General features: G+C 39.9%; 1 protein-coding gene and 1 pseudogene across 1 annotated transcript; one reads left to right on the top strand and one right to left on the bottom strand.

The window, feature by feature from the left end:
- Window positions 1-1,919: 1,919 nt before the first annotated feature.
- Window positions 1,920-5,976, bottom strand: LOC103714292 (annotated as a pseudogene).
- A 9,717-nt stretch (window positions 5,977-15,693) lies between these two features.
- On the top strand, window positions 15,694-22,641 carry LOC103714293. The gene is given in 6 exon segments (XM_039133912.1): window positions 15,694-15,717; window positions 16,352-16,501; window positions 16,557-16,711; window positions 16,713-16,756; window positions 21,913-22,002; window positions 22,149-22,641. Coding segments are annotated over 6 exon segments (657 nt in total). The 3' UTR covers window positions 22,343-22,641.

Genomic DNA, 22,641 nt, shown 5'->3' with positions numbered 1-22,641 from the left:
AAAATCTACCTGGTGCATAGTTGATATAGGATTAAACATACATCCGGGTCCTCACATGCTCTTCCTATTTAAGCCCTAGTATCTTCTCCATGTTAAATGTCTAAATCCATTTAAACTCAATTACATGTACTCCAAATCTCGTTACAAACATCTCGATCAGCCCTTGACTAGCCCAAATGGGTCGATGCTACAGTATTCTAGTCCAAATAGACTATGAAGCAGGTCTGTTCTGACACCATTTGCAATATCCTAAAATTTCACCTAAAAATACTAGTCGAAAAATTTTATTTAGATTTCATGATCCTAAATAAATATCTAAGATCTACTCAGTGCATAACTGATGTGATATTAGATATATACATACCCGCATGGATTCTCAGAGACTTATATATGTCCAACACAAATGCACAATTGATCTTAAATCAAACCATCGAGCAATAATCCAATCTCCACATCATACATTTTGAATTCACCAAAGTCGTAAACTTTTTATAAACAACTTTTCTTAACAAAAATGACATAAATTATGAAGTTTTAGAACCAGAGAACTAGGCTAATTTTGAACGGCATTCAAACAGTTCACATGTGAGTACGTAAAATCCTAGTGCACTCTCTTTCTTATTGTCTTAGATATTAGAAAACTCCCCCAAACCCTAGTATTGCCAATTACAAAGCCTTGCTTACAACGTGAGAAAAAACCCATATTCTTGAGGTACCGAGAGGTGTGTACATGTACAACTTGTGTCGTTATTTCTCAAGATCCACCTTAGTACTAGGTTGTTCTTCCCTATAGATATATTTCCCACTTTATTTGTGTTGCATCTTATGTTAAAACCATCAAAACTGTTAAATAGCAAATACTGTGTGGTGTTGTGTGTGTGTGAGAGAGAGAGAGAGAATCCTAAGACTTAACAGAGCAGAGGGAGTCTTGTAAGGTTGCATGCATGTGATTGTAGACCCCCTTCTCTTTTGTTACTGTTTTCCCGTCCCTCACTTGGAAAAGGAAACAGTCCCACAACAGCACATACTTTTCCATCTGTGTCCTTTCCCCTTGGACGCAACCAACCATCCCAAATAACCAAACCATAAGGAGTTGAGGGGCTTAGGACTGCCTTTACCACCCTCAGGCACAACTCTCATGTCCCCCAACCCCCTCCCTCCGTAGCTTTTCTGCTGAAATTAATATTGCCACACTTGCCTGCCGAACTCTAAATACCACAGCATGTACAAATGATGCCATAATCTTAAATAATATACCCTGTCCCTACTGTTGAGACTGCCCCAGAGAATCTGCTTCTTTTCTCGCAGCAGCCAATTTGCAATGGCACATCACTGTCAACATCGCTGCAACGCCAACATCTCACAAGTTGGAGAAGAAGGGTTCCATGAAAATAAATCAATCTGCCATCCGCTTGATGTCAAATATTGATGATGCCTAATCCTTAATCAAACACATGTGTATTGCTAATTGATTGATCTGATTTTAGTCCTTGTGAAGCAGCAAAGCAAACACTGATAGTATATGATGACCCAAATGTAATTTATTATCACATAAGACCAAAACTAGTTGAAGTCCAACACTGAAGACCCACCACGCAAGTACATGTGAATAAAGATATATAACTCAGATAAGCATATGCTATCCTAAATATTTTTATAAAAAAGTTGCATACTGATTATTGGTATGTATGGTCCCCAAAAAGACGGTGGAAAAATATAACCATTCCTCAGCTTTATGCGACTCAAAACTGGATGGCTGGATCTTACTCAAATCCCATACCAAATGTCTCTATGGAAGTTATAAAAGGTTTATTCATCTGAAGCCATATCTTACATGCCCGCTCCATACAGCACCCAGGACAGGCTTCTGGTTTCCCAGACCCCAAATACTTTCTTACTTTAGAGGAAGCAGATATAAATCAAGCAACGAAGTCTGGGAGGCAAATCAGCTGCCAAACCTCATTTGCTGCTCTGGGATGTTCGATGCTCTCGTAGGCACTGGAAGGATGAGGCAGGAGCAGCGCCTTGGGTTGCTTTTGAAGGACGCCATCCCTCTGTTGGAGAGGAAAGGTGGCTGCGCTCCCGAAAGGCGGAGAAACGTTTCTCACATTGTGGCGAGGCCCAAGAGTGAGGGAAAACACCACATTGCCAGGAAACCTGGCGCGAATTGCTCGGAGTCGAACCTTCCGATGCCTGCAATTGGATAAGCCCCAAGGTTACCTCCATGGTCTGCGTTGCCTGCTATCAAGGAAAAGCCTTGGTCCCCTGCCCTCTGCCGTCCATCCATAAACTTCATCAGAAGCTCTCGGTGCTCATCTCGTCCGACTCATACCGAAACTGATGGAATGCGGCATGGTGTTCGGCTGCAGCAATTCATCACTCCTTGCCTCCTTAAGATCTAGATGCATGGCTGCTTCATTGTCATCGTAGCTGGCATGGTTTTGATCATTTCGTAGGGATGACAGTGGCATTGCGACCGCAGAAGGTTTCGGATCATTCGGGTTGTCCTGCATTGTTCTGCGACCGTCAGCCTGCCCTGTTCTTGTTGGGCTGCCGTTCTCTCGGTTTGCGCCGGACTTGGAGATCGAGTTTTCATTAGCATTGCTCTTGCTGCCTTTCTCATCTGTGTTGCTCGGTTCCTGGTCTTCATTTCCTCCAGGTACATTCCTCCACCATTGGCTTCCATAGTCGGACCCTCGCGTTTATGAACCAGTTGGAGACCTATGGCAGCAAAAACCGCAGGAGTTCTTAATGCAATACTTGTGACATGGATGTGAGAAGGGATGAGCGATTCATATTTTTCAAGTACCTGACTCCTGTGAGACCTGTTTGTTCGCAAGCACGAGTTTGTCCGAATCCTTGGGTAACTGCAATCCATGCGTAGAGTTTACGTGAGTAGTTAAATTCCAAGACGGATTGGATGAAGGATGATGATTCCATGGGAGATTGCTGATGCTAAGAGATGCATGAATTGATGCTGCGAAGTTACGATTTGGATAAGTTCTTGGAGATAGTTCTCGTGGTCGAGCACTACGGGTGGAGGAAGTGTTCGAAGAGCCAAGCTCTAAGAATGGAAACAGAGCGTTCAGGCAATCCTCTCTGGGGTCTCCAAGCATTGTGCTGGATCATTCCAAGCTGCTGAAGAGCCCGCTGCTGCCTCAGGTGATGGTCGACAAACCGAAGCCTTGAGCCCCCGGACTTGGAATCTTCCTCCCCCAAGCTCCTGCTTGCAGCCTGAATTTGGCCGGTGATAGCATCTCGGAGGCACCGGAATTGCTTCGATATGGCTGTAAAGCGAGCGCCGTGTACGTTCTTGCCGACCCGATTCCAGCCACTTGCTCGAAAGAAGATACCACAATTTGCATCTGGGGTGGTACTGCCTGTACCTCTGTTCCACCTGCAAAACGAGAGAGAGAGAGAGAGAGAGGAGAGGAGAGAGAGAGAGAGAGAGAGAGAGAGAGAGAGAGAATTTAATTCAGAAATTAACAGTTAACAGCATGCTGAATATATTGATGGACTTTGTGTTAAGGGAGTTAAAAAGCCTATTGCTTTATTAAAATAAATGAAGAAATGAAATTTTGTCACTAGAATAGCATAAATCAAAAGTTAAAGATTTCTCAAACTGGCCTTAGGTAAGAAGCACATGTACAACATGCATGATTCTGAATTTTACATCAAGTTGAGTTTCACTCAAAATAAAAAATAAAAAATCAAGTTGAGACTTGAGAGAGAGCCGCAAAGAATATATGTCCACCCTCTCTCCATTGCTCAATGATTCTTGTACCACTTGTGCTACCACTTATCCAGTTTCACCTTGTTCCATTCTTTGAATCTTTACCAATCATTCACCATACCATCAGCTGTAAATAATTTATTATTAGTAAGTTTGGGGGAAGTACCTACTTCATTACTGCTCGAAAAAGAATTTTATGTCAAGTTCTAAGTTCTAATAAAGTGGAATAGGAAATATAGAGTAATTTACATGACTAGCTTTCATGGGTCTCGACATCTAAAATTCCTCGCCTTGCGATAAAATTCAAGGAAAACTCTTGCTGCTGGCAATTTCAGTTCCACTTGATGCACTTCTATTCAGAATTCGATTAAGATCAAATTTTCAGGCTTTCAATTCGGATCTGCTAGCTTGGTGATTGTTCAAAATAAATTCGTGGGCTCCAAGTACAGAATTGCCATCCTACCTATCAAAATAATGCTACAGGAAACTATGCTTCCTCTAAATTCGTGATAACAATCAGAAATAGTTCATGTACATTAACGTACGCTCTTACCTCTTCAAGCATGTTGACAAGCTTTGCCTTCTTCATCTGAAACTCCTGCCTCTCTGCCGTAGTGAGATCGGCCCCTCGCTTGGTGTTCTTGTCTTCCTCCCAGTCCCGGTGCCTGTAGCTTCCGACTCCCTGTTGCTCTTTGTCGGACTCTTGGAATTAGTCCCCTTCGTCGAATCACCTCTGATTCCCTGCCCGACGTTTACCACCTCGTCGAGCAGTTGTTGAGCTGCCTTCAGGTACTTAGACCCCATCAAAAAGCTCTGCAGGCCTGAGACAGCAGCATTCGCAACGCCTGGTGCCGAGGACGAAGAACCCAGGATCTTTGCTTCCTCCGTGCCTGCCAGAGTTATCTCCGGCACCGGCGCCACCATTTCCTGCGAAGAGAGGCTGAGGGACAGCCCTTTGCGGTTGAGGAGGCACGGCGGAGGTGCGCCGGGGACCTAGCTGCGACGCCATGTCGGTGGAATTGTTGGGCGCCATCGGGGTCCATAGATCGTAGTGGAGGAGTGGGATGGCTGAGCCATCATGGGAGGCTTGGATGAATGACAAGCGGTTGGATTCGTGGGAGGCGACCGTTGGCTGGGGCGGGATCCCGGCCAAGTGTTGTTGCTGGTTTGGTTGTGCCATGGCGGCGCAGTGGCCGAGATTCACTGGATTCAGTGAATTCATTGCAGAATTGAGGAGGATCATGTTGGCCGGAGCGGCTGTGTCGGAATAACCGACATAATTGGGTTCATCAGGTAGAGTGTCTGCAATCCATCAGCTTGGAATTCGGGGCACCATGAAAGTACGTAGCCATAGATAATTTTGCTTCGTTTTTGACGGAATTACTGCTATCAAACAAAATAAAGATCTCTCAGATAGAGATCATAACTCATCTAGGAAATTTACGATGACTCGTTGTAATTGATAGCCTTGGTGTAAAATTTCTCCTGAAAAATGGAACAAGGCAAGGAATATGTGAATGGTGAATATTGAAGATAAGTAAATAGAAAGAGGTAAGGAATACTACATAGAATTTACAGAAAACTCAAACTAGGATCAAAAACTGAATACTTGATCTTACTTTATGCTAGGGAAAAAAAGATAAAAAAGAGAGGATAATACTAGTAGAGATCACAGTTCTCGAAGGCTATTTTTACTTTGGTTCTCTTGTGCTAGAATCGAAGTTTCGTTCGAAGAACTCCAGAAAGGAGGCCAGCGAGAAGTCTCGATGGCTGAGCTCATGAAACTGGAAATCAAACAAGAAGGAAGCCACAAGAATTGAGGTCCATCCATCGGCACAGGAAGAACCCATTCTACAGAAATTCTACTAGTTTTGTGAAAGAGAGAGAGAGAGAGAGCGAGAGATGAGAAGAGGAGAAGAAAGGAGAGATATGGAGAGGGGTATAAAAGAAAGGCAGCCATCTTCATCAAATGATATAACTAAGTATATTCATTGGCGATACCTGAGGGATGCAATCCCATGAGCACGTGAGGTGTGATATAAGAATGGTTATCGAATTCTCTCTCCCTCCTGTTCTCTCCGGCGCCTTTTCTCAGGAGTGATCTCTCCCTCCCTCCCTCCCTCCCTCCCTCTCTCTCTCTCTCTCTCACGCACGCGCGCGCACACACAGAGACCCTAGATATATTATGAGTAAAAAAAAAGGGAAATGGAGGCTATCTCAGACTCATGTCAGAGTCTTATTCCTCCTACCTGCTCTCCAACTGAAAAGGGAAGGAAATAAAGACACCATGAAAGAAGATTCAGTTAAATAGGAAAGAAAATAAAGACCATCTTTCACTACCATTATCTACACACCCTCATGTTTCTTTCCTTTTCTCTTTCGAGATATTTTATTATAGAATGATTGATCTTTAGGTTATATATATATGAGGGTGCAATCTAAGCTATGGTGCACCGAAGAAGGGGATTGGGGTGTGGGTGCGGTACGGATCAAAAGAGGGCAAGGTCCGGTTGATTTGACCGTCCTTTCCTCGTCATTAGATGCAGGAGCATTTGATGATGGAAAGAAGACCCCATTTGTGTGCGAGTGAGAGGGAGAAAGATAGACATGGATAGATACAGTTATATTATTCTACGCATATATAGAGAGACTGTTAGAGAACCGAAGGAGGTGTCAGAGGGAACAAACATCTCTGAAACGAGGAAACGTCGACTTCCAAAGGATGATTTAGTATTGTGTGTGGGTGTGTGGAAAAGATAAGGGGCAAGAAAGGGTGGAGATCTTCCCCTCCTGTTTCAGTTCCCTCGGTACTCAAAAAAAAAAAAAAACAAACATATATTTCCTCGCATGTTGCGTATCTTCTGTATCTTTTATTTATTAGTTCAGTCAGTCTTCTCCTTGTTCTACTTTATTATTATCTTATTTTTATGTTTTTTGTGGTTAGATGCTGAGGTTGGAAGAAAGGCAATTGAAAGCCGAGGCATACAACCAAGCGCCAGCATACACCTACTCTATGTGTGTGTGTGTGTGTGTGTGTGAGAGAGAGAGAGAGAGAGAGAGAGAGATTAATACTTTTTTTATGGAATACTTCAAAGAAACAAAAGGGTAAGATTTGGAATTGGATTGGTGCAGTGTGAGTCTTCCATAAGGTGCCTGCTTATATGTGCTATAGGTGGTGGAGCTCAACTGCTCGAGTGATCAAAAAAAGCATCCTTATGCCCCCTTTTCATAGTGGCATGGCTTGACTCTATTACATGGTCCTATCAGCCACCAGATTTTTGCTACTAAATATCATTTTTGTCGCACGCATTGGGGATCGACAAATTTAATCGCAAGTCAGCATGCAATATTTCACCATGATGACTATTCAGTATACTGTATATATCTTAATTGCAACCGGTCCAATTGGAAGGATAGATGTAGTTCCGTTGCCAATCACCATACAAATTGTTGGTGTATTTAGACAATTACATGGTGTCCAATAATCTATTTTTCCCTCTTGTGATGTGGCCCTCTTTCCCAACACATGCACCTTTGCTAGGGTTGGCAGCGGCACTAGAAAAATATCTAGTCCTTTACCCGGACCATGCGGTTTTTGTCCTATTATTCTATTCTTTAATACTATTCCTTGGAGCTCCACTTTCCTTTCAGGAAAGAGACCACGGTTAGAGAAGCATGCCAAAGCTTTGAGATTGATGTTTGCACTGAAGCTGCTCATATAATATGTAATAAGAAGCTACCAGGCAACAAAACAGCATGTCATGAGCATATATCTCTATCTCAAGATCGTCACATCTTACCAAGAACATAAATTAAGATATCAGCATCGAAAGCATGCGGCGAAAATATGTCTTAAGGAGGAAGTGAAACATAGAAAGGGGCTAAGGAGTTTAGGATTAATATCTTGAATATGGAAAGTTGTCCATGGCTATTGATTTCTGGTGGAAGGCTCAAGTCGTTGTTTGTTTATGACGGCACAGTACGTTAGTGAAAAAAAGGAAGTGCTAAATGGTATTGATGGAGAACCCCAATCTCAAACTCTACACCAGCCATCCTTAAAAGAGTAGTCATTAAGCTCCGAAAAGCAAGCAATCGTAAGGACTCGATCGCTGTTATTTATCTCTCCAATGTTCATTCCGTAATGCTTTAAAGTAAGCTGCTTGTAAGGTTTGAGATCATCTTCCCCTAAGCTTGCTGCTGCTGATTTGTAAAATGCAAAAGCTCTCTCTTAAACTTGCACAATATCTGAACTTGATCTATATCAAGCATTCGTGCGTTTATTGAGTAGCTTCAAAATATGTGAATCTCTAGTTGTTAAATGTGGATCTTAATGAATAAAGTCCCCTTTTCTTCTCGGGAAAAAGAAAAAGAAAAAGAGTTCATATAAATTCAAAAATGCCATGGTTCTCATGGAAACGATCAGATACAGTACAAGAAGTACACCCCCGGCCCCCCAACTGAATTGACTTCTGCACATAATCATGATTGAGCAATCGAAAGGTTTCATTCTTGAAAACAGGAAAAAATTAAAAGAAGTAAAAGCCTGTTCACTGACTTTGGTTTCTGCACACAAATATGAGAATCGTTGTTTTCGTCGCTAGCTAGTTAAAATTTTTGCCGCATAATATATTTGTCATCTACAAATCAAAATAAGGGACTCAAGTAGTTCAAGCGATATATTGGTTTGCCTAGCTAGCTTGCAATACAAGAAAGCACTTGAATGGGCATTTGTTGTGGATGAGGGAGAACCTTGGTCGTTCCAATGTTATATTGATGATTAATTCCATGTTTCTTTTCTATAGCAGTCCGGATAGTTCGCTAGTTTCCTGTAGGATATCGATCTGCAATCTATTCTAATGCTCAACCAAAGGCTTTTTCATATAGTGTCAACTGTTCTAAATGTATTCAATTACAAAAATGATCGAGAACTGGAAAAAGAAAAGTAATGTATTAGGTGCAATAATACAAAAGTGGCCGTTGGTGGAGCCCCCGACTTGTTCAGCTGATTGCGACTACACAAGCTTTAAGGCCTCCAATATGGTTCCATTAAAGTGATTATTGATGTCATTTGGAGTGATTTAGGTGCGTATAGCCGTATGTAATGCAAGATACGTGCATACCTTTTATTATTGTTGTTGCGTTACTGTGTTGTTGTTTGTTGTTGTTGTCGTTGTTGTGTGAAGGTTCAAGCAGAGTATCCTTTAAATGAGAGGTTCAAATGAAGAGTGGAATCAAAGAGGGGTATGCTGTCATGTCCTTATGTGACCCATTTTTCTTTAAAAAAGTCTCCTTCATATACGGAACGCATCTTTTTGATATTACTATTTAACAACTACGAAACAAAACCCTAAACATTTTCTTCCCACTAGTAGTAGTATTGCACTACTCATGAATCCTGATAAACCTAACCTTTCTTCGTTCCTTTATATCTATATCTTCCCTTTTCTTACTTCTTATTATCTTTTTATCTTCTATGCCGACAAAATGGCACTACCCAATTATGATACCATCGAGCCATCCAGCGACACCCTACCGACATTCCTCGACACACAAAATATGCATTAGCTCTTATGGCCCCATCACCACGCAAAATCTGCCATTCAATCGTGATCATCTACCAACATGACATGTTCAATTTGTTAATTGTGCTGTACCATATGTATCCTTTATTGCGAACACAATTCCATCTATTAGAGTGAAAATTGCTATAGCAACAATCACAATTCAAACCCTATCGGTTAATGAAAAAAAAAACATATTACCAACATCTTAATCATTATATCAATTATTAAAGTTGAAGTTGCATTCTTAATTATTTTTCTCTAAAAAAAATTAATTGTTAAGCAATACAACTTTATCCAATATTAGATTTACCTTCTAATGATGCCACACATATAAGAAATAAGAAATTCTAAAAGCATATTATGCATTTATTGATAGCTACACTACACCCCCCAACTTTGGAACCACTGACCAAGTCTTTGAAACCCTACCAAGAACATCCCCTGAGGTAATAATCCAATATAGTTCATGTCATTTCCCCTCTTTGTGTGTGCGTGCGCGTGTGTGTTTGTGTGTGTGGTGGAGAGAGAGAGAGAGAGAGAGCCAATAATGCCATTTGCTAAAAGATCAAGGCAAGAGAATTTGGCTGAAATGCAGAGATAATGGTTGAAAAGATCAAAACCAGCTCCATGTTTTATTTGTTTTAAAAAATTACATGCAACATGTACGGGCAAAAGATATTGAAAAGCCGCAAGAAAAAGGGCTCACAGTGATCGATGTATTCGGCCACCGCGAGGGGCTGCAGTGGCGACACGTACCCGAGTAGAAGCGCACTAATTGGTGTCGTTAGGGTTCGCTCCTCCACTCATTGGGCGTCCTTAGGCACAGAAAGCAAGGAGGCGCGACGCACCCACTGTGCCGTTCCCACGTGCCACCAGCTGCCGCAACGCACTTCCCCTTGGACTTTTTGCTCCTCCGTGGTCCCACAACTGCACTCGTGGAGGTTCTTTAGACGCGGCACGTTTCCATTGGATTGCATTATAGAAGATGGCTCGAGAAGGTGCCACGTATGGGGTCGCAGAGATACTGGTACGACGGGGCTTGGAGGGGAGCCGGGCGCCGGGGTGCTCGGGTCGCTGTTGGAAGGCGGGGCCCAGGGGGTGGCGCTCGGGGCGTCACCATCTGCAAGTGTGGGTCCCATGGGTTGCGGGAAAAGTCAAGGGAGCGGCCAATGAGCGACGAGCTGCGTCGCTATAGTGGGGCCCACCACCACGCGCCTTACGGCCAAATCAAATTCGTTTCATTTAACCCTAGTTAAATGAATAGATTAATAGCGGTTTAGGACTCAAATGACTCATTCGCAGATGCTGGCTATGTTATTATTGTGTCACAAAATGATGCAAAATGTAGTGGTTATCGCAAAGTGATAGCAATTTTGCAGATTGCTTTATCTTTAGTTTATGCGATTTCTCCATCCTTTTAACTCTTTAGAGAAAGGTTCGAGGTTGCATTATCCAACCCTTTTTTTAATGTAGATCGATAATAATTTTGGTAGAATATGATAAATCAATGCTGTTGAGCATGTAATACGTGACAATAGATACATCTCAATTTATTGGATTCATGGAACGGTCAAATTCGATACACTCTAGACTTTAAAAATTATGAAATAATAAATATAGTCAACAATTAGTCTTCCACTCGCGATAGAACTAGGAAGGTCATTTTAAGCACAATAGCTAGGTCAAAGACACAGGAACTCATGATGGCTTGTTGAAAGAGATAAAACAAAGTTTTATGGTGTATTTTTATATGTCTGAAATAGAATATATAAATGTAGGTCGGAGGCCTATTCGATGAGGTTAGCATCAGGCAGCGAAAGAAAATAATTAATGTAAGAGGATCTTGTAGGTTTTTCTCAGTATGCATGCTTTAGCTACTCAACCCTAAACTAGTTTAGGGTGGCTAAGGGGGTGACTAAGAGCAAGGTATTCCGCCAGTCATGGAGGGGCCGGGTGCAGTAACTGAACCACAATAATTAAAAGTACTGTTCCTAGAATCAAAAGTGAACCATGGTTCCTCCTGCCGTTGTGTCTTTGGAGAGTGAAAGAGAGGAGCATTCTTATGGAGACGACCACAAGTTTGAAGGAGGAATTATAAAATATAGTCATTGGAGGCACATGGTTTCTTGGAATTTGATGTTATATGGTGGCCCCAAATGTTGCACCGTCTGCTAGCTTTTGAATGAAGTGAAATTGCATTTAAAATGCACTAAATAAAGAATGTAGGATGGTCCAAAGAGTTTGTGACTATCAAGTGATAGAATTTAGAGTATCACATATTAGTTCTAGCTAGAATTACCTGCTTCCCTACTTGAGATGACTTGAACTATGTTGAATTGTACCCCTCTCCCTACTTGCCTTGCCGATCAAGGCTTGTCAAAATTAAACCTTAGCTTACCTTTGATTTGAATTTAAAACTAAGATACCGAGTCAGGTTTTGGTCATGGTCAATTCTATTCAATTAGCTACACCCCTTGCTCTACAGAACGGAACACTACATATTGCTATGTTGCATTTTATATATTTGAAAAGAAAAATCTGCAAAAAGAAAATCAAAGATTGAGAAAAATTTGTTCGAATCAAGATGTGTGACAAATACTACTCTAAAAACATGAATTGCCTCACATGCTTCAGGATCTAGAGTCTATTTATAGACTATGTCTGACAAAAACATATGCATTATGCCTGACCGTGCCAAGCCGAGTGCGAGCGCATGTGGTCATGAGCCCAATCTCCCTCAAGCTTGACTGGGGCTTCTAAGAGTAGGATTTCGAGAACTTGGTTTTGTATTCCCAATATGAAATTTTAAAAAAAAAGTCATAAATGAGCTAAGTCAAGTGGGTCTACTTCTTGCACAACCTTGGCTGTGCTCGATCGTATATACCATATTCCATGAAATGTTGATGAACACAAGCTTATCACAATTTTTTTTTTTTTTTTGTGGTTTTGAGAAAAGTAGTTGTAGTAATTTAGTCCAGGCTTGGTCCTTGCCTAGACCATGACTGACCAGCTCCGTTGATGAGGCCTAGGCCTGGAAACTGACTCAATTCCCTCGTCCAGAATGTAGTCAAAATCGTATCCGTTTTATACAATACCAGGTGAGACAGAACTACAAAGCAGCAAGCTTTAATGACAATGATGCATTCTCTTAAAGAGATTAGACTGAAAAAAAAAAAGAAGAGAAAGGGAACCATGCATCCTGTTTAGTTTTAAAAATATATACACCTTTTTGTACTCCTAGCCTGCCATCACGGCCAGAAAAATTTCTTTGATGGCATCTGGTTGTCATGTTTGCACCACCAACCAATACTTCTAGCTAGTATTGACAGTGATACCTTTTGATCAATGTTCAGTAAGTTTGATAATAAACTAAACTAGCTTGTATTTTCATCAATTGGACCTTGAGTCATTGAAAGGGATAAGATCTGCAATGGCCAGCTCCCATATTCCTGTTATCGTCCTTTGGTCAGATGGGTCCACCATTGATACTTTTAGTTCCCAAGCCTTGTATTCAATCCCCATGCTTGAGCATGAGCTAAAGGTCAAAACCCTAGCCGGTACATAAGTCGCAACATTTGGTAGGAAAATAAAATGATAAATTTTCTTTTTCTCAAAAAAAAAACCTTATCTTGTGCAAATTCTCAAAGATTCTTATCCAAAGGGCATGAAACACTAGTTTAGAACTTTGTCGAACTATCTTCACAATTATCGGTGGTGCAAAACGTCATGCAATGCGTCATCATTGATGTGCCACTTCGATAATTTTGTGCTGCTACTGGTTAGTGAGGACCCCAACTTTCTTAGAACCTATTCGATTTTAAATGCAAATGAATGTTTTCTCTATGTTCGAAATTTGAAATATATTTCTTTTCAATTAGTACCGGAGAACTATCGTGTATCCTAAAATTGATTTGACAATCTAAAAATAATTCACTTATTTCAATCAAGTAATTTTTTTATTAGTTTGTCCATGGCGGCGATGGACTCGCAACTGCACCACAATTGGACATCCTAGATTGTTTCCACTATTAGAGCAATCAATTTATTGTTAAATGAAAGATGATCCTAGCACCTAAAAGAAATATAATCTGACCTTCAGTTCTATATTCCAAAGGATATGCTAACGGATACAATCATATACTGGTATTCCATACTATTGCTAGTGACGACTTCAAGCATTGGTGCAAGAAGGGGAATATATATATATATATATATAAGGGATTGATAACTACTTTTTGTTATGGTAAGTTATCAATCTATTCATTTTTTTATTGAACAAAAATACCCTTACTTTTTATAACTCTTAAGGGTATTTATGTCTTTTTATAAATCCACATCAACCTCACTTCTCTTAACCCCCCATTAATACTCTCTCTCTCTAGTATACACATATGTGTGTGTACATATATGTAGATACATACATACATATGTAGATACATACATACATATATATATATGTATGTATGTATGTATGTATGTATGTATATATATATGTGTATGTATATGTGTATGTGTAGTATGTATGTATGCGTGCGTATGTATGTATGTATGTATGTATGTATGTATGTGTGTATGTATGTATGTATGTATGTGTGTGTATGGGTGTATGTATGTATGTGTGTGTGTATTTATGTGTGTGTGTATGTATGTGTGTGTGTGTATGTATGAGAGAGAGAGAGAGAGAGGGGAAAGAGTATTAATTGGAGGCTTGAGAGGGTGAGTTAATGTGGGATTGTAAAAAGACATAAAATATCCTTAAGAGTTATAAAAGGTAAGGGTATTTTTTGTCCAATGAAAAATGGATAAATTGATAACCTATCATAATAGAGAGTAGGTATTAATCTCCATATATATATATATTATATATATAATATATGTATGTATGTATGCATGCATGATGCATGCATGTATGTATGTAATATAACTAATGTGAGTTCTCAAAGCCACGCTCTTTTATTTCTACACGCCATTTGCTTTGGAATCTTAAGTGGCTTCGTTTAAGTGGGCATCGATGCCTGGGAGAAGGCGAAATGCCTTGGAAGTTTGTGGCAAGCCGAAGGGACTCAAAGGTGTAGAAGGCAATGTAGTGATTTTTTTTATTAATATTATTTAGTAATTAAATTTATTAAACTAATCTAAATTAAATATAGATCTATATAATATATATATATATAATATTATTATATATATATATAGCAATTAGAAATTACATATTATAAAACTTGAGCAGAAATATCTGACATATGACATTCATGAAAAATAGAATTTGTATGATTAGCCATGTATTATTATCTTTCCAATCTGTAGCACTATTAATCTCTCTAAAATATGTGATGGGTCAAAAAATATAGACATCGATCTTATTTTTCAACATCCAAATCAAAATGGATGAGAACTAAAGCTGATTTAGATAAACATTAACAACCATCAAGAAGTCTCTTTAAGAATAATATGAGTTGCTTTTGGAATTCTCGTAGCATAAGGTACATCTTCCCATATTATATGAAGAAACTACGGGATCAAACAACTTAACTTCATCTGCTGCAACAAAATTCCACTAGAACTTCTTCGTAATACACCATCGTCAAAATAATCCTAAAAAGAACAGAAGGCGAGAAAAGATCTTCTGAGAATCGACAGTGCGGCGTCACTCTTGATATACGATTGCTCCGACCAATGTTCGATTATTTTATAGTCGAGGTACTACGAGTTCGGTGAAAAGATAGATCTCTCATCGAGTTCATTCACGACCGTACGTGCCAATAAATGCTCTTGCTTATTAATCTGAATAAGGTTCTTTTTTTCATTGCTTCTTCCTACGAGTATCAACATTTTCTGTCCTGATTATCAGATAGTTGGTTTGGAACCTTTTAGCTTCTTTTCTCACACATGTTTCTCTTTCTTTTGACATGTAACTCATCTCTGCTCATCATCTTTGTTGTAAATTTAATTAAACTTCAATAAAAGCCGGGTGGCTCCTTTGCCTCCCCTTTACATCAAAAAAAAATCCACGCCGTATGTAGCCAATTGGATTTCCTCTGCCGGGTTTCCTTGTGCTTCTCTATGTGTGTGTGGGTTTAAATAAGCAAAGAAAGATGATGAACTTGTTCAAATTGAAGTGCTGCAGCATCACATGAAGCCATTTTATGCCTGAAGAGTTCAAGACTGCGTCACGTTTTAGTCATTTACCATTTACCATGCTTGGGAAGCCCACTTCCATCACCGCCCAAACCCACTAATTTGATACGGATATATGATGCCAGTAGGCTGAACAAAGCCCAATAGCTTTAACTGCCCCCTGATAGGCGCCCGCTAAACAAGAAACGGTTGGCCAACCCATGCCCATCCGCCGCGCTTTACTGTTATCGTGGGAATGAAAGTGAAAGCGGAACGGCCATGGAGACGGCGGCGGCGGAGATGGTGAGCGAGGCGGGGAGGACCTGGTGGAGCAGGAGACGTAGAGGGAGCATATCCAACCGATTCCGCGTCCCAAGTTCGAAATCCGCTCCCCGCCATCCGACACCCCCCTGCCTCCGCCCTCAGCGCCTCGCCGACCTCCACTCCTCCCGCGGCTTCCCCCCAAGGCCGACGACTCCGCTCCCGTGCTCTCGCCCCGCGCCCCCCGAGACAGGGTCAGTCAAACGCCTTGCGGCCAGAATTAGGGTTAGGGTTTCTGTCAATTTGATCATTCCGGTTCTTGATTCGTTATCTTTCTTTTTCTTGTTCTTCCTCTTGTGGATCAAGTGTATCTAAGCCGGCGAAGGAGAAAGAACCACCAAAAGAAGAAATTAGGGAATCCGGTCCTTCAAACGACCAAGACGGAGATCAAGATGGTATCTTTCTCGCTATTGGCTCCCATTTGGTATTCTACACTCTTTCGGCGGTACATATAAACTAATTCTAGGAAAGTTTTGGTTCTTTCTTTCTCTTCTTTTTTCCCCCCCTCTTTTGGGCCAATGAAAGACTGGAAGCTATTGCCGACCGTGCGACATCAACGAGGTGTTGCTCTCCTTGCGGAATGAAACAGCTTCGAATTCTTCAAGGGATATCCTGAACACTAGTAACTCCTAAACGGAGAGGAAGGGGGTCGTTCTTGTACCAGAAGAGCTATATGTACAGTGATCAGCCAGATATTGAGACCGCCTTAGAAGACAATTCTCGGTTGGAGAATGAAACAGAGGCTCGTGGACATTCTCCGGGATGAGTCGGCCGAAACTAGAAACTGTGAGTGTTTAGATTTATGCTCGATCTTTACTAAGAAAGAAAAAGAAGGTGATTGCGATCTTTACTTTGCTCTCAGCAAGATTGGTACCAGCCATGTTCTTGTTCTGTATGATTTTCCCCCTAGTACTCGAACAATGGACTTAGAGAAGCTCTTCGAGAAATTTAAAGATCGCGGGGTGCTATACGCTGGGTAATGATACCGTTGCACTTGCAGTCTTTCGAACACCTGCTATTGGTAAGTTGTGTGATCTGATTCCTTCCTTTTACAATTTGTGGAGCATTCTTTTTGAAAGTAGAGTTCAAAAATAACCATCTGGACTGAAGATCTTATGATGCATTGGTTTAGGTCATGTCTGAAGAAAATGGTGGGAAACTGGAATATATTAATTTTATTTTCATTATTGAATCAGAGTTTCACAGTAGCAACTGAAGCCATTAACTCAGTGCTGGATGAATTTTCTATTATTTATTCAAGCTGATTATCAGGTTACCCGTCACAAAACTGACTTTCATGATAGATGATCATTTAGTATTCCATTCATATTACAGGTTTAAAAGATTCGCCATTGTTGATATTCTTCCCCACTTGTTTCCTGCTCCAATTAGAAGCAGGAATTATCATACGTGGGCAGTTCATTTGAAGCCTTCAGTCATATCTATCTTTATCAACCTAATCTAACCTATTTAAAATCTCGTTGACTCAATTTGACTAGGTGGGGGCTACTTTGTACCACTCACATCATGTCCTCACCCCTCTGTTGTTTCAAGTAGATGGTTCTTTGTGTTGTTTTTGAGGGAAAAATTTTGAAGTGTATTTGTTATAAATGGAGAGTATATGGAATTAATTTGATTCTTTTTTTCCTTGAGACAATTTTCATGAGAGGTTTATCGTTGGTGGTTACATGTTGACTTCATGGAGCCTGAGAATCATTGGAGATATATTTTGGAGAAATTAAGCTGGTTTTATAGAATTTGAATGTCTTCTGAGTGACCTGGGAAAAAGGATGACTAGTAATGGCTCCCTTCAGTTAAGCCTTTTTTTGATATAAACATAATCAAATTGTACTTTTTTATGTGGTTGATGCTTCCAAGTAATAGAAACTACCAAACTGCCACTACATTACAAGCTCTCCATAAAGTTCCTGTTCGCATTCGGGATTTTCCATGTGTGACGAAATTAACTCAATTTTCCATCGTGGCACAAGAAGATAGAGTTATAGATTCTATACCATTGCCGAACTCTTTTGAAGTGATCAAGGTGTAAACTTATGTTGATAGTTTGGTGTTCTCTGTAACTTTTATATGGATGCAGTTATAATATGAGTGGGGTGTAAAGGGACCTACTACAAAATTCTATATCTTTAGTTGCAAACCCAAAACTTAACTAGGTTGGATATAATCTAACAAACTTAAAATGCCTATGTATAAAAATTATCTGTTTTGGAGGCCTCTAGTTATGCATCAAGTTTGCCTCAAAATAAACGCATGATATTGTTCCATAATGACTATATTCTTTGCAAGTCTCAAGGCATTGAGCCGTTTTGGTACATAGCATTTTAGATCTCATAGATTTTATCTGATTGTTTAGATTGTAGGTTTTGACTTAGATCTTTGAATTTTGTAGTGAATGGCAAGTCTTTTCGTTACACCTTGTATGTATTATAACCGCACTCCTCTTATATATGGACAAAATATTTTTGATTTCTTAGCCAGGAAACCAAGGAGGTCTAGGTTGTTGGTAATATAATGTTGGCTACTTGGAATGTGAGATTTGCAAAAGTACATCAAAGATAAAAGTAAGGGTCATGTATTGAATGTTAAACAAAATAGTTGGTCTTTTTATTTCCCCTTTACAATTCACTATTGGGCCCATCATTTTGTAGCATATCAAGCAAGACTTTGTAGGTCAATAGCATGCCACCTCCTCGATAACCTCTGGAAAGCTTGAAATGAGTTCTTTTTTTGTTGGTTAAGCAACAATTTTGGGAGTACTAAGGAAATCTTCGCGATCTCACTAGATGAGCTATGCTTGTCACACTCTAGGGCATCTCTAAGCTTTATGCTTGTCCTTTTACCTTCCACTTTTCAAATGGGTGCGGATCAAAGAGAAAGTTTGTCAAGCTTAACTTCAATGGACTTTCTTTCATGACCCCTCCCATGGTTGCGCCAGCTTTATCATGAGGAATGAAGAGGAAACCACTTGAAGGAATGACATCCAGGCTGCTTGGGAAGGTATTGAACTTGCTATCGGTAAGTTGCATGTTCTTGCTCTTTTGGGTTGAAGGGGACACCAAGGTGGTCATCAAATGATTCCACATGTATGGGAAGCCTACTGACCGGTTGATTGTCTCTTCAAAGAGATCGTAACTCGCCATCTTCTAGTTGGATCATGACTCTTTTGACCTTCATGGTTGCCATGGATTATAGTGTTTTTTTTTAAATTTTTCAAAAATGCTAGCAATAATATGTAGACCTAAAGCCAGCTGCCAATGAGAAAAAAAATCTCATATATTAAATGAAGATGGTATCTTCTCAACTTAGAAAATCAAGGTAAATTTTATTTTGAAGTTGTTTTGAGTTTTGTAGTGCTGTATATTTATTGAGGAACATACTAGCAATATCATGTAGGTTGGGGATTTGTTGGTTTGAAAGGCCATGGGATATATTATATCATTTTTGTGGCTCTGTCATCACTTTGAGTAGTGATATTGACATTTTTGCACATCTTTGAGGGGTAAGATTATTTTACTCAAGTTGCTTTGATTTACCTTAATAAGATTGTGCTTGGGCAAATAGTAATCATGATGCTGCCTTTGCTCACGCATTACTAAAAAAGGAAGATTTAGCACCATATCAACTAGAACTACATAACTTCTTTTACACAGCCTTGTTATAATATGTTTAAAGGTATGCATAAGGCACAACCATAGCTCCGTGCCTACCTTAAGGCGAGGGCAAACTTCGTTAAGGCCCTCTTAAAGCGTGCCTTAAATGTGCCTCACTAAGATGCCAAGTTGCAAGAAAGGTGCACCAGAGTAAATGTCTATTTGTGTTATGTGATTGTGCATGGTTGCGAGTATATTTTTGCATTTGTCATTTGCTTTGATGACTGCTTGTATGGTCGTGTGAGTTGTGTTTTTTGTATCTCATTTTTATTGTCAAATATATTTCAAAAACGGGACCCTTACCTCCATTGTGAGATCTGTGAAGGGTCACATGTACACACTCTTACCTCCATGTACAAGGGGCTGTTTTCATGTTGAAATCTGTTTTCATACATATTTTCACCTTACTTCACTAAGGCACATGCCCCACCTTGCCCTTTGCACCTAAGCTCTAAGTTACCTTTCTACTTTGGTTTGCCTTGCGCCTTTAATAACTTGGCTTCCTCTTCGCAAAGTAAGCCCATAATGTTTTTGTGCCCGTTTGCTCAATCTCATTAGCAACTTCCTTTGGGATCATCTAGTTCTTAAAGGTTGTGGAACAGTCTTTATTCTTCAATAATAAGACATGGTTGTTTAATAATAATCAATTATGTGATGATCTATGTATGCTATTTTTCTTTGTGCTGTTAATTTTGATTTTTAAATATTTTGTATATTGCTTTTGTCAATAAATATCATGCAGTTCCATTCCTTAAAAATAATGAACTCAAACATGGCATAACTATGTCCCAGATTTTCTGCTTCTATTTAACTACTTTTGCTTTTCTTCACTCACTTCGTAGTGATCTTAAGGTGTGGCATTTTTTATCCAAATTTCTAAAGGTTCCGCATTTGTTTTATGAAGACCACGTGAAAGACTTGCTCTTTGACAAGCTCTAGTTCTTAGCCATATAAGATATACTGATATAGTGTTGTGTGATATCACCTACACCTTTTGATTTAACTTGAAGCACTACTATATGACACTTAAACATGGGCATATGACTAGAGATGGCTTCATGAGAAGTTCTTACATATTGAAAGGATCTGATGTTTAGACATACACCCACATCCGGCGTTCAATCCTGAGCCCATGTAACATACCTATGTATCTCTTTCTCAATCCCCTTTTCCTCATGCTATCCATAATTCAACTTCTATCATTGAATGCAATCCAGTTCAATTTTTAGCTTTTATCTTACTGAATTAATCAGCTTGTGCCTCCATATACTGGACTAATGATTCTGCTACTATAAGTTGGTGGCTGATGACAAGACAGAATATCTTGACTCATGGCTTGTGCTCCTATTCTATCATCTGATGGCCCTTGTTTGACTTGTCTCCATTCAGCTGATTGAGATATTTAGGACACCACTACCATTGGCCTTTATGTGAATCCAGCTTAGGGTGCTAATCGGTGGTCTTTCATCATGGCCAGGCTGTTCTGACAATGCTATAAGTTTGACTAAATAATAGTCTCCCCTAATCATAGATCAGTCCAGAAATAAGTTAGCTTTCCATTTTTAATGAAAATCACGATGACGTATTTGAACAGCTCACCAGAAAATTAACCACTCTTTTTTGGAAATCTGAAACTTCGTTGGATAGCTTCCACGTAATTGCATAACACCGTTGGTTCACCAGACAGTCCATCTATCATCTGTATTTTTAGGCCATTGTTATAAGCCCTTACCATTGTTATAGGCCATCTGAGACTTCTCCTGCTTTAAAGTGCTGTTCAGTTCACTGATGCACCTTTCTCTGAAAAAAGCTACGAGACGCAAATGAGAAAACCAAACTGGTTCCCCAACACATTGTGATGCTTGGTTTGGCACCCCATGAATGATCTAACCCTCTGGCAGTCATACTATCCCTCATACATTACATGAATACTCTCATCTCATGTCAGTTTGGGAGCTGTTTGGTAATTGGTTTTGGTGGTGCAGCAATACTCCTTTCCTTTAGAAGTTTCTTTTGAAGCTCGCCACTTTTATTAATAGTTACGATGAGTATTGCTTTTTCCGGGATCAGATGGCTGATTGAAATTTGTTATACTTATTTTTATATAATTAAGTAGGCTTTCCTTGGAATAATGACACACTGCATCTAGTTGCAAGGCTGTTGCAGCACTTTTGGATGTGTTATTTCAAATTCATTAGCTTGATGGTTGGCATATATATTTATTTGAGGATCAAAGACACTCTTTACTGTGTTGTATTTTGTATACATCTTTTGAGGTTTTGCATGATAGACGCTCTTAACCTTCTGCTACCTTTCACCGTTAGTCTCGTGTTGGACATATCTAGGAATGCATTTCCCCCCCCTTCTCTCTGCACATTATATTTATGCTTCGCTTAACATATTTTAGGTTCTTTCTGATAGGTACGTTTAGTGTCGAAATGTAATAAACTTTGAAAAGGCCATGAGTATGTTCTTTGTTTAATGAGATTGTTGTTCTCTGTTGCAGCATATGAGGCCCAGAGGAACCTTAATTGGCCATTCAAAGTCCGTTCACTTTTGGAGGATGACAGCCTGCTGACCCAGCTCACCACCAAAGGTATCTCCTCCTTTTTGAAAATGCTTTTGCTTACTATCTTGCTTTGCATGGTACCTCGATATGTGTTTCTTATAACTGAGTTTTGCATGCACACGTTAGGATCGATCCCTTGTAGCTTTGTTCTAATTATAGATGAAATGCTTCAGAGTTGGAACCTCCTTATCCACGGCCGAAAACATCAGCAAGAACAGCTGAGAGGTTGATTGCTCAAGGTATGGGAATAAAACCCCCCACAAAATTCGGGTCTGATGAGCTGAGAAAGCAGGAGGAAGCAAGAAAGAATCGTATACATGCTCGTCAAACCTTGCGTGATGATTCATGGGGTTCTGACAACCCATAGTGCTCTTTATTATGTATCATGCTCAGCTGCTGCAGCGTTGCAGGCAACATCATGTGGCTCTTGGAGGGAAATCATTGCTGGAGTCATCTAATCACCGTCGGGTGGTTTTATCCATTTAATTGATTTACGGTGAGCAATATTGGTGGAAGATGTATGTGCAGGGGACAAGTTTCTATTGCGTTACTCTTCATCATTTATGCTGAACTAAGGAAACTACTCTATAGTGACAAGTGCTTTCATTCTTGCCCCCCTTTTATCATGATAATGAGGTATGAAAAGAATTTTTATAATTTTTCTAA

The sequence above is a fragment of the Phoenix dactylifera genome, chromosome 14 (assembly GCF_009389715.1).
Source record: "Phoenix dactylifera cultivar Barhee BC4 chromosome 14, palm_55x_up_171113_PBpolish2nd_filt_p, whole genome shotgun sequence".
Classification (NCBI taxonomy): domain Eukaryota; kingdom Viridiplantae; phylum Streptophyta; class Magnoliopsida; order Arecales; family Arecaceae; genus Phoenix; species Phoenix dactylifera.
The sequence above is the reverse complement of the archived record's forward strand: the minus strand, read 5'-3'. Positions and strand labels throughout refer to the sequence as shown.